Below are 11,778 nucleotides of genomic sequence, written 5' to 3'. Positions count from 1 at the left end.
CCAGTGTAAATTAATCCTTCTTGACCACGGGTGCCCAGCCTGCACACAGGATTCCACCTGTGGGCTCACCAGGCCTTGGGCAATGGCATTACTATTCTTCTCTAGCGCCTGGAGCTGCTTCACCGGGGACATCCTAGGCTCGCATTTGCCTTTGTCACGGCCACATTATGTTGGTGACTCATAGTCATCCTGGCAGCTTGACCCTTCAGTCTGGTGGGCAGAAGGGGCAGCCCGGCGCTCGTCCCACTCGACCCCCGCACATTCTCTGGGTGGGCCAGACGGCCTGCCCCCCCTGTCTTCGGGGGCAGATCACCAAGGGACCCCAGTGTTCCTGTGTCTCCGATGCACTGGCCTCCGCTGCTCCCCACCAGTCACGGCGTGCCCCAGCCCCTAGCGGCCCCCGGCACTGATGGGCCCTGCTGTTGTCCCCAGGGCCTTGTGGGGCGATGGCCCTGTCTGCCCTGGGGCGGGGAGCTGCCTGCAGGCTGCGCTGGAAGTTCCTAGCTGCCCAGTGCCATAGGCTGACTCGCTGCTGTGGCCAGGCTGACACAGAGCCAAGAGCTGCCTGGGGGCACGGGTGCTGTGGCGGGGGGCGGCGCACCCCCTGGCTTGACATGGTTTCCATCACACATGGGGTTTGCAGTTCGGGTTAATGGCTCCCAGCACCCTCCATGCCCCTGGGGACGCGGCTCCAGCGAGGGGGCCCTTCCAGCCTGGCTGCTTTGCACACGCTGCCCTGCCAGGGGCCCGCTGGTCACAGGCTGCCTGGGGAAGTCCTGGCCCAGGCAAGCCCCAGCGGTGGATGCCGAGGGAGGAGGAGTTTTGCTGCTGGGGGCTGCCCAGCCCCTTTCCTGGGCGGGTGTTGAGGCTGAGGAGTTTATAGCAGCTCTGCCTCTCCTCCCTCCCAGCTGCTTGCCAAAGGCCCAGCTGCACCATGCCACCTTGCCGCCTGCTCTGCCTGCTGCTCGGGGGCTGTCTGCTCACGGTGAGTTTCACTTTCTTTCCCTGGGAAGCCCGCGATGGTGCAGCCGGCTGCAGAGCCCTGGCACGCAGAGCCCGGCTCCCTAGGGCACTCGGGGGCTTGGCAGGGCTCTGCCCTGCCGTCTCATAGGAGCCAATGCCCCTACCCGGGCAGCGAGGGGGCGAGAGGGTGGCACTGCCCCACTTCCCCTCCCTTGGGCCTCACTGGCAGAGCGAATCCCGAGCCTGGTGCCACTCGAGGGCCGATCGGAGGAGGGTGTTCTCCGGCCTGGAGGGGGCCAGCGACAGCCCCCGGTGCCGCGCAGACTGGGGTGTGGTGGGCGAGATGCAGGGCTCCCTCTGGCTGGCTGGAATCACAGCTCCCTCGACATGAGCAATGGCACCAGGAGTGCACAGGGCGGATCCCGCCCTACAGCCCATGGCCCCGGGCTCTGCCCAGGTTCCTTGTAAAGGCCCCGTGATGCGTCTTCCATCCCTGCCCTGGAGCTGCCAGGGCTGGCAGAATATACCCAGCTGCGGGGGGGGGGGGGTGGCCTCCAGTGGTGTTTACAGGCTCTGCTCTTGGGGTGGGGGAGAGAGCCCCGAGGGGAGGGGAGGGGAGCGCATATCCCCCATCTCTGTCCTCTCCCCTATCCTGGGCTTGGGGATCTTGCCTGGGGGGAACCTAGGCTCACAGCATCTGTGAGAACGAAGGCTCCTGCTCTGGCCTGGCAGTTTGCTGGTTCCTCATTTTTGTGGCTGGGAATTTCCCTTCATCTGCTTTGATTTCCCTGCCTCCCAGACGGTCCACCCTGCTGTCTGGCACCCCTGGGGCTCCAGGTTTTGACTGGGGTGTAGTGGGGAGGGAGGGCAGGATCTGGAGTCCCTATTCCCTGTCCAAAGGGCCCAGCCGGAGCTGGGGCCAGGCTGCTGCCCTGCTCCCCTCTAGCCAGGCTACTGGCTTCACTTTCACTTTCTTTCTGAAATAGGGGGTTGGAGTAACCACCAGAGACAAAGCAAGAGCTGAGCCCACACCCAGCCACTGCTCTCCTGCTGCTCCGGGACCCTGGCTCCGGTTAGGGAGCGTAACTGTGGCATAGGGACAGCAGGGGCAGGGCTGGTTTGAGGGGGCAGGAGAGGTGGCCAGAGGGATGGGGCAGCTTTGGGTAACAAAGAAGGTGCTGGGGGAGGATACAAGCTGTGACAGTGTCCAGGAATGCAACAGGCACCAGTCCCAGGCCTGCAAGGAAGCAAAAGTAAATAGTGGCCTGATGCAGCGTGGCACTCCCCAAGGACGCCAGGGATGCTCCCGAACCAGCATAGATGGCAGCTGAACAAGCAACACTGGGGCTGGGGCTGCCAGATTCCAAGCAGAGGCTCCGGGGTTCCACTCTCCAAATGTGGGGAGGGGCTGGACCAGGCCTGCAGCATGGGCCTGAACTAGGCATTTTGAGGGGGAAGACGCAGGGGCTATGGTTGCCAATTTTGGTGGACGTATTCCTGGAGGTTTCAGCACAAGACATAATCTCTGATTAATGTTTAATTTGTAATTCCTGGAGACTCCAGGACAATCCTGTAGGGTTGGCAAAGCAGGGGCCCGGCCCAGGCTGGGGGTTTGGGCCCCATTCAGTTCCCCTTCCCAACATGGAGGCTGCTAGTGACACGGGAGGTCAGAATCTTTCTTCTTGATTCCCCTTTCAGCCCAAATCCTGTTTCTCAGAGAACTCCCCGGGGCAGCCAGGGCTCTGCCAGCATGCGCCCGTTGGCCACTCCCGGGCAGGGCCGGCTCCAGCGTTTTTGCCGCCCCAAGCGGCAAAAACAAAACAAAACAAAAAACCTTGCCACCAAACACGGAGGCGGAGTGATGGTGCAGCTGCCAAATTGCTGCCGGCGACCGAAGAAGAGTCGCGTCCCCGCTGCTGAATTGGCGCAGTGCGTGAAGCACGCTGTGACGGAGCAGCTGCCGAATTCCCACTGCCGCCGAGGGCGGATTGCCGCCCCAGAGCCCGCCGTCCTGCCGCCCCTTTACATTGGCCGCCCCAGGCACCTGCTTGGTTCGCTGGTGCAGGGCTGGGGCTTGGTGGGTCACTGTCACAAGCGGGAGAAGAGGCTCCCCTGGGGCACCAGGGCTGCCCCAGATCCAAGCCCCAGTGCCTACAGGCTCCTCCCTTCAACCCCCCTTGACCTGGGAGGATGGCCCCACGGCGACGGGAGGAAGGGGCAGTTGGGTCTGCTCTGTGCCCTGCCCCCCGCCGCAGGGGTTGAAGCTGGCAGCCCGTGGGCAGGGGCAGGCAGGGCGGTAACTCCTGTCAGTGGTGCCCAGGCGTGCCCTGTTGGCACAGGCTGCCACCCGAGTGGCACCGTGCTCACTAGCTGCGAGGTGAAGCAGGAGAGAGAGCTGCACCCGCACACCACACCGGAACCGGTGGGATCCCACTTCAAGGGAGGCCTGGCACTGCGGAGGCAGCTGAACCCAGCTGTGCACGATCTGTGGTTAACGTGGGTGTTGGTGAGAGTGCAGGGAGCAGCGTCTGCACAGGGCCTGGGATGCAGAGGCCAAGTGAGCTGCCTGCAGGAGCGAGGGGGCAAGGAAGAATGCGGGGGGTCATGGAGCATGGACCCGTCCCTGGCTGAACTCGCTGCTCTCTTCTGTTCCAGCACTGGGCGTCTGGCAGCGACGTGAACTGCACCCCAGAGCAGTATCCGCATGATGGCAGGTGCTGCCGCCGCTGTGGGCCAGGTATGGAGCAGTGTCCCGACTCCGGGCAGCCTCGCCGGGGGCTGGGACGTGACTCTCTGCCTTGCTCCCCTGAGGCAGCCGGGGTTCTCAGTCTTCCCTACAGTGCCTCCTGCTGGGAGAGGCTGGGTCTGGCCGTGCTGGGTCTGGCAGCAGGAGGCGCTGTTCTTCGCTGACCCCTGCGTGCTCTGCGTTGCAGGAGAGAAGCTGCTGTCTGACTGCACGGCCTCGAAGAACACTGACTGCGGGGCGTGCGAGACGAGACACTTCCAGTCCGGCTGGACCAAGGAGAGACACTGCACCCCCCACAGATCCTGCGATTTGAGTAGGTGCCGTTGGGGGTGTTCATTCTTGGGGGAGGTGAAACCAGGCCTCCTGGCTAATGTTCAGCGGCTCCTGGGGTCCTTGCAGCCTGGCACCCGCCCCCTGCTCACCTGCCATCCTAGGCTCATGGCCTGCTTGGCAGGAGGTGCTGCCGGCACCGACTCCCTGGAGTGCTGATCCCTTGTCTCATCCCCTTTGCCCAGACGCTGGACTTCTCACGAGGAGCCCCGGGGATGCCAAGCGCGATGCCGTGTGCGAGTGCCTGCAGGGCATGTTCTGCTCCAGCCCCGCCTGCCAGACCTGCTTGAACGTCACGAAGTGCAAGCCGGGCGAAGGAGTCGCTCGGAAAGGTGAGGTGATGCTCCAGCTAGCCGAGAGCTCCCCTGCTGGGGGCCAGGGCTGGAGCTGATTCACCCCAGCGCGGCCCAGGGATCACGCCCCCCAGATCAGAGTCCCACCAGGGCTTCCCCTACAAGGGGTGCCAGGGTCTTGCCCTAGTGAGGGGCACCCAGTGCTTCCTGGGGAGACGCGCACAGGCTGGCATCACTCAGCTGTTCCATCCCCTGCTGCAGTTGCCCGAGGGCTTTGGGAACTAGGGGCCCTGCCTGGCACCTGCAAACCACCTTGCCTTCCCCTGGCATGACACTGACCTGCCCTTTGCCCACTCTGCTCCATTCCAGCCGACAACTTTTCAGACACAGCCTGCGTGCCGTGTGAACATGGCAGCTTCTCCAACACCTCCTCCGCCTCCGAGCCGTGCCGCCCCTGGACAAGGTACAGACCCGAAACTCCTGATTCAAAGGCAGCTGAGGCTGCGCCCACACCAGCCCTCTCTCTGCCACACAGCCCGTGCTGCTCATGCCAGCTCAGCTCCTGCTGCAGGTGGCATGGGTGGGGGGGGGTGCACCACATAGGTGCAGCAGCAGGTGACCTGAGCCCTGGTAGGGCCTGGGTGGGGTGGCACAGACTGTGAGCGCAGGCCGGGGGAGTGGGCACAGGGGCAAGCAGAGCACCCCAGCCACCCTGTCATCTCGGCTGCCAGGCCCAGCAGCTGCCTTCTTCCCCTTTGCTGCTCTTGCCACCACTGGAAATGGGCAGTGGGCAGCACGTGGGTGAGTGGAGCGGGCTGCAAGGGCCGTCCCTTGGCCATGCGCCCCGGAGAGCGCCCCTTCCAGCCCAGCGCCCCCCGGCTGCGCAGCAGGGACAAAAGGGCCAGAAGAACCCAGTCTGACCCTTAGTCTAACCCCCGCATAGCACCCCCCATAACCACTGGGGGGGAGAAGAGCTGACCCCCGCATGGCACCCCCCATAACCACTGGGGGGGGGAGAAGAGCTGACCCCCGCATGGCACCCCCCATAACCACTGGGGGGGGGGAGAAGAGCTGACCCCCGCATGGCACCCCCCATAACCACTGGGGGGGAGAAGAGCTGAGCCCCGCATGGCACCCCCCATAACCACTGGGGGGGGGAGAAGAGCTGACCCCCGCATGGCACCCCCCATAACCACTGGGGGGGGAACAGAGGTGACCCCCGCATGGCACCCCCCATAACCACTGGGGGGAGGGGCAGAGCTGACCCCCGCATGGCACCCCCCATAACCACTGGGGGGGGAACAGAGGTGACCCCTGGATGGCACCCCCCATAACCACTGGGGGGAGGGACAGAGCTGACCCCTGCGTGGCACCCCCCATAACCCCTGGAGGAATCTTTGGGAACCCGACAGCTGGTCTTGCATTGAGGAGTCCAGGGCTGCGTGTCCCCCTGTCTTTTGGGAAGCCGCTCCTGGGATAATGACACTTTTTCTGCTTGAAATTTGCACCCTGTTTGCTGGCTGCATTTGTCACGTTGCAGCTCCCCCGGCTGGTTCTCTTTTGGCCTCGGTCTGCTAGCAGACATCACCCCACGTAGGGCCTGAGACTGCGACCAAGTCCCCTCGCAGCCGTCTCTTGGCCCTAATAACCCCACCACGCTGTGGCAGGCTCTCCTGGAGGCAGGTTTCCCAGCCCTGAGTCAGTCTCCGAGCTCTTTGCTGAACCCTTCCCAATGGCTCAACCTCCTGGTTGAAGTGAGCCCCCGAGAGCTGGGTGCACTGCTGGGCAGGTGGGGTTACCCATGAGCCCACGTCGCCTGGCCAACCCCGTTGCTGCAGGCCAGGAGCCCGCGGGCCGTACCAGTAGCACCTTGCCGAGGTGCTCCGTGGGGCTCCCAGACGGCCCATCGTGCGCATCATGCTCCGTGTCCCTGCGGCCCAGGGACCAAAGGAGAGCGCCTGGGGCCAGGCCTAGGGGCAGCCGTTGCAGCTCACAGGTATTTCCCGTCTCAGCAGCAGGCCGGGGCAAACACCCCCGGCTGGCGGGTGGCTGCCAGGAGATGCCTGAGGGAGGGCATCACACTCCCTTCCCTGCTACCCAGGCAGAGGGCAGGGCCCAATCCCGTGGTTGAGGGCACGGGCTTCTAGCCGGGCCCCTCCCTTCCTGCAGGCAGCTCCCCACATCTGCCTCCTCAGCTCTGGTCTGGCTACCGGGTGTGAGTGCAGTTGCAGCCAGGGGCTCGCTCTGGATTTAAACCGCTGGGAAGGGGATTGGGGTCCAGCCCACTGAGTTCCCTGGGGCCTGGTCTGTGCTGTTCTCCCCACGCACTGCAGCGCACTGCCAGCTCGTAGCTCCGGGCCCCTTTCACAGCAGCAGCTCTCCTCCTTGTGTGACGTGTTTCCCCGGTGCCCACGTGCAGGGTGCTTTGCTGCCCTCCTGGCTCCAGGTATGAACCCAGCTCTGCCCCTCTCTGCAGGTGTGAGACGCGGGGGCTGGTGCTGAAGACGACTGGGACAAACCTCTTGGATGTGGCTTGTGGTAAGTGCCAAGCAGCCTGTGGCTGTCAGCGTGCAACAGCTGTGCAGATCCCAGGTGGGTGAGTTCTTGGATGGGGAACCCCAGGGCTTTCGAGTCTGGCCAGCACTCTGGCAAGGGGAACCGTGCGCCAGTCTGCCCCAGCGCTCTTCCTGCGAAGGCGTGCAGCGCTGCGGCATCTGCTGCCTGTGGGTGGCACAGAACCCAGGGCCTGGCTGTGTGCGTCAGCTAACGCTTCGCAGTGCGTTCTGCCAGGGCGAGCGTGTTGCGCCGGGGGGGCGCATCCATTCTGCCCCCTCCGGCCCCTGCTGTTGCAGTCCCTGTCTCACAGTGCTGTGCAGCTGTAGAAAGCTGCCAGGTCCTCCCCAGAGTTGGCTGCATTTCACTGGTGGACGCGTTGATCCCTGCAGACACAATACAGTTTGCGAGGAGCTTCAGGCTCCCTTTGAATGCCGATATGCAGTACTTGCCGCTCCTGTTGGTGTGGGGGGTCTCCCCAGCAGTGGGTGCTGTAGGTGGGATGTGGTTGAGAGCGGCTCAGTGTGAGGGGGAGGGCGTTACGCTGGGAGCACAGGGCTCAGCAGCCGTCTCCCTTTTCTCTTGTCAGAGCCTGGCCGTGGCCGTTCCCCAGTGCTGATCTCCATTATGGCCTTTACTGCAGCCTGTCTCTTGGGGCTCACTGTCTTCTGCCTGTATCAGAAAGGTGAGCACGGGGGGCGCGGGAGGGAGGGAGAGGGGACGGGCGTCTCCCTCCACTCGTGGGCTGGGCCAGGGCCTGGGCACAGCAGGGTGCTCGCCCTCCACCACTCATGGCTGAGCCCACCATTCTGCCAACCGGGGGCCTGCCGTTGCCCAGGCTTGAGGCATCACGGTTCAGCTTGTTCTGGGGATAAACCTCATGGTTCTGGGGCCCATGTGCGCTAACGCCAGACTGCCATGGCAGTGCCAGCAGCCTGGCTCCCCCTGGCAGGGCACCTGCTGCTTTACCCACTGACCAGCACAGGCTGGGAGCTCTGTGAGGCTGAGTCAAGCCCCAGCCACGGCTCTGGCCTGTAGCACCCTGGGCAGCAGGGGACACAATGGCAGAGCCCAGATCAAGGTGAGCATGTGTTCATGCCGTGCTGGGCCTGGCCGGGGCAGCCCCCCCATCCCGCCATGGGGTGTCTGGGCTGGGCCTGGCTGGGGCTCTCATCTTCTCCCCCTCCCCACCCTGGGTGTCCACACTGGGCCTGGCCGGAGTCTCACTCTCCCCCTCTGTCCCCATCCCCGTCTAGGTCTGCAGCAGTGCACACAGAAGCAGGTACGTCACCCAGCGCTGCCCACGCTCCCCGGGGCCGGAAAGCAGCTGCCAGGCGGCCGAGCACGGTCAGGGACCTGGCCCCGAGCAGGGGGTTCCCCTTCCCGGCCCACCGGGACAGGCCACATGCTCTGCCCCGAGCGGCTGCTGCTCCCCGGGCAGGCGGCACCAGGCCCCGGGGTCCCCCTGCTGCTCGCTGGCGTGCGGGAGCAGGGACGGGCCAGAGGGGACGACAGAGCAGGTGCAGAGCGAGATGCCCTGGGGTGGGAGCCAGCCTGGGCCCTGTCCCCGTGGGGGCAAAAGGGGTGTTGTCCCAAGCCTGGCCCCGAGGGGACACCGCCCTGTGCGGGGAGGGCAGTGGGGCCTTCCCAGGGGGCTGGGGCAGAGTCCGTGCGTCTGCCCCGGAGAGGGGGGGTTGTGCCGGGGGGCGTAGGCCCCGTTATCCCGCAGCAGCCCAGCAGGGGGCAGCAGCAGCCCGGGGAGAGGCGTAGGTCTGGCCCCACACGGGACCCCCTCCTCTGCTCACCTCACCTTCCCCTGCCTGGCAGGGCCTGGAGCTGCCGGATCCCGTGGAGCTTGTGTTGCAGGCACCGCCCCGGCAGCCAGCCACGGCGGGGTGCGAGGAGCACGACGAGCGCCAGGACTTCCCGGTGCAGGAGACCCTGCTGGGGCGCCAGCCCGTGGCGCAGGAGGACGGCAAGGAGAGCCGCATCTCGGAGCAGGAGAGGCTGTAAGGCCCTGTCGCGGGGAGCATCTGCCTCCCCCAGCACACACAGCCAGGGCTGGCCTCCTCCGCCCAGCACACAGCAGGGCCCAGCCCCGGGGGCTGTGCCACGGGGCAACCCGCAGCCCTCCGCCCCTCCTGCCTCGGCCCCGCAGGGTATTGGCGGGGGCAGAGAGACGGTGCCCAGCACAGCCGGGAGCAGAGCATTCATGGGCGCGTACAGAGAGTGGGGTGGAGCAGCAGCTCTCACCCTTTCCCGACGACTCCTGTACCCTTCAGGGGGCTGATCTGTCTTGCGTACCCCGAGTTTCACCTCACAGAAAAGCGACTTGCTTGCAAAGTCAGACATAGAAATCCCAGAGGGTCCCAGCGCACTAGTACTGAACAATGGCTGGCTTTCTCATTGTACCATATCGTTCTAAAATAAAGCGACTGGAATATGACTATTGTACGTACATTTCAGAGTACGGTGAGTAGAGCAGTATAAACCAGGCAGTGTCCCGATGAAATTTTAGTTTGTTCTGACTTCCCTCGTGCTTTTCATGGAGGCTGTTGTAAAAATAGGTAAATATCTAGATGAGTTGACGTACCCCTCTGTGTACCCCGCCGGGTACGCATCTCCTGGTTGAGAACCACTGGTGTAGGGGGTGCCGCTCCGGGCAGTGGCGGGGCAGCACCCCATGGACAGAGCTGGCCCCAGTGCGGTGCACTGCTCACAGCTGTTGATTCCTCCTCCCCCACGGGAATAGAGCCTTTGCGCTCCCAGTCTGCGCTTACGGCCTTGCTGCGTACGAGGGGCTTTAACTGAGCTGAAAGGGGGCAGGGGCCTGGCATGCACCGAGGAGGGGTGAGGCAGGAGGTTGGCAGGGATGGCGGAGAGGGGGTTCAGCATGCAGAGAGGATGAGTAAGCGGCTCACCCCACCACTCTCAGTGCACCCCCCATGCCTGACACCTGCCTCATGGCCCCACACGTGCACCCCCACCTGTGGGTACCCACCCCCGTGCACATACACCAGTTGGCCTACACGTGCTCGCTCACCCCGTGTGCAGGTAAACACATGCAGACATGTATGCTGATACTGGCATGCGTGCATGCCAGGTGCTTGGCTCTCTGCACTGCCCCCCCAGCTGGGCCGAGGGCCCCCCCATGGAGCCAACCTTCAGAAGGAGTTGGAGTATTTACGGCTGACAGGTTGACATTTCTGTGGTTATTGCTCCTCTCCTCCTCACTCTGCCGTTGCCGTTACAATGGGAACAATTATGCTCAATTATTCTCCACCACACCATTGACAAAAAGCTGGTATTTAAACGATAATTATCCTCACAGTGTGCGAGCGCCGCAGCCCACTCCTGGCACTAGGGTCTCCTTCAATCTCTCCTTGGGCGTCTGCACAGCCCATTGGCAGACCTGCTGCCCAGCCAGCAGCTCGCGGAGCTGGGGTCAGGAGCAGAGCTCCACAGTCCCCATGCCAGGGGAGGATCCCTCCCCCAGGTTATGAGCGTGCCCTGCTATTCTCTGGATCCAGGCAGGATAGATTGGGGGCCTGCACCCTCCCCCAAGGAGACACCCCCCAGCTGAACAGATCGACCCTCATGGCATTCAGCCCCTGTTCCATGCCCCTCCTGTCCCTGGGGCCCCTGGCCGTTCTGAGCCCACGCCTGGATTGCTCAGCAGAAGACAGGACTTGCAGGGTCTGGCCTGCCCAGCGTGACAGCCCTTTCCTGGGGCAGCACTGGTGCAGAGGTCAATGTGGCCCTGCCAGGAGCAGCGGCTGCCCCAGGAATGACAGATGCCCAGTTCCAAGAGGCAAAGGGCAGCGGAATATGTAGGGAGGAGGCACTGTAGGTGAGAAGCCTGGGCATGGGGCTGGACTGGCAGGAACCTGCGTCCCAGCCCAGCTCTGGGGACTAGACCCCCTGCAGAAAGGAAGCTCTCCAGCAGTGTGCCACACTCCCCCGGCTCCCACTCCCCAGAGCCATACAGGGCGTTCCTGGCTGCCTCCCCGGCTCCAGCTGCTGCGGAGCTGCCCTCAGACTGTCCCTGCATGGCAGGGCAGGGCCCAGGGTGTGGGGCTGGATCGGGGCGGTGACGTGTTCCCCATCATTTGCAGGATGCGTTGAGAAAAGCCGAGTCTGGAGTTGATGCTGGGGAGATGGGGTGCCAAGGGCCCTGCTGGTGGCCGTGCCTGGTGGGGGAGAAATTGCCCCAGCTGGCCCTTGCCAGAAGAGACCTGTGGCTCCTGCCAAGTGCAGGTGGCAAGGAGCTGGGCCAGTGGCCTGCTGAGGGGGCCGTGCTGATAGCTGCCTGCCTGCGGCGAGAGCATGGCCCCGCCTGAGGGGGCCGCAGGCTGCGCCCGGGGCATAGCCGAGGCCCTGTGCCAGAAGGCGTCTAGTGGGGTCCAGGCTCCCCACCTGCCTGGCTGGAGGCCCACGTTAGCGGGGAAGTGGCTGGAACGCGTAACCTGGCCAGGCGCGAGCATGACAACACAAAAGAGGCCAGAAATCAGGGCACCGGAAGCAGCTGGAATAGCTGTAAAGGCATGTTATTTAAGGCCCCTCTTAAAACCTAATGCAAGGTGTAGTAAGGGAGTTAAAAGCCTGTTGGCAGCTTTCCTGGTTTAAAGGGGTAACCCATGTGCTGCTCTCCACATGACTCCCCCAGGCCAGCAGGCCAGCAGCCCAGTGCCGGGGGGAGGGCGGGGGACATGGCCCTGCCCTCGGGGCCCCGCTGGGTTCTCACCTGGTGCAAGGCAGCAGGCAGGTCCCAGCAGCACAGCTGATGTCCGGCTGGGGCAGCGGGCAGGATCCAGCCAGGGGGCTGGGCAGCAGGCACAAACGTGGCCTGGACTCAGGGAGGAAAATGACAAATTCAGCACTTGGCCCCTCTGT

General features: G+C 64.2%; 1 protein-coding gene across 1 annotated transcript; it reads left to right on the top strand.

The window, feature by feature from the left end:
* The first annotated feature begins 443 nt into the window (after positions 1-443).
* Positions 444-9,331, top strand: CD40 (CD40 molecule). The gene is made up of 9 exons (XM_073309676.1): positions 444-985; positions 3,619-3,700; positions 3,897-4,022; positions 4,225-4,371; positions 4,702-4,795; positions 6,809-6,870; positions 7,475-7,570; positions 8,142-8,167; positions 8,713-9,331. The coding sequence occupies exons 1-9, from the start codon at positions 935-937 to the stop codon at positions 8,896-8,898; spliced, it is 870 nt and encodes a 289-aa protein (XP_073165777.1). The 5' UTR covers positions 444-934; the 3' UTR covers positions 8,899-9,331.
* The last annotated feature ends 2,447 nt before the right edge of the window (positions 9,332-11,778 follow it).

The sequence above is a fragment of the Lepidochelys kempii genome, chromosome 13 (assembly GCF_965140265.1).
Source record: "Lepidochelys kempii isolate rLepKem1 chromosome 13, rLepKem1.hap2, whole genome shotgun sequence".
Taxonomy (NCBI): domain Eukaryota; kingdom Metazoa; phylum Chordata; order Testudines; family Cheloniidae; genus Lepidochelys; species Lepidochelys kempii.
This window is presented reverse-complemented; position numbering and strand designations above follow the sequence as displayed.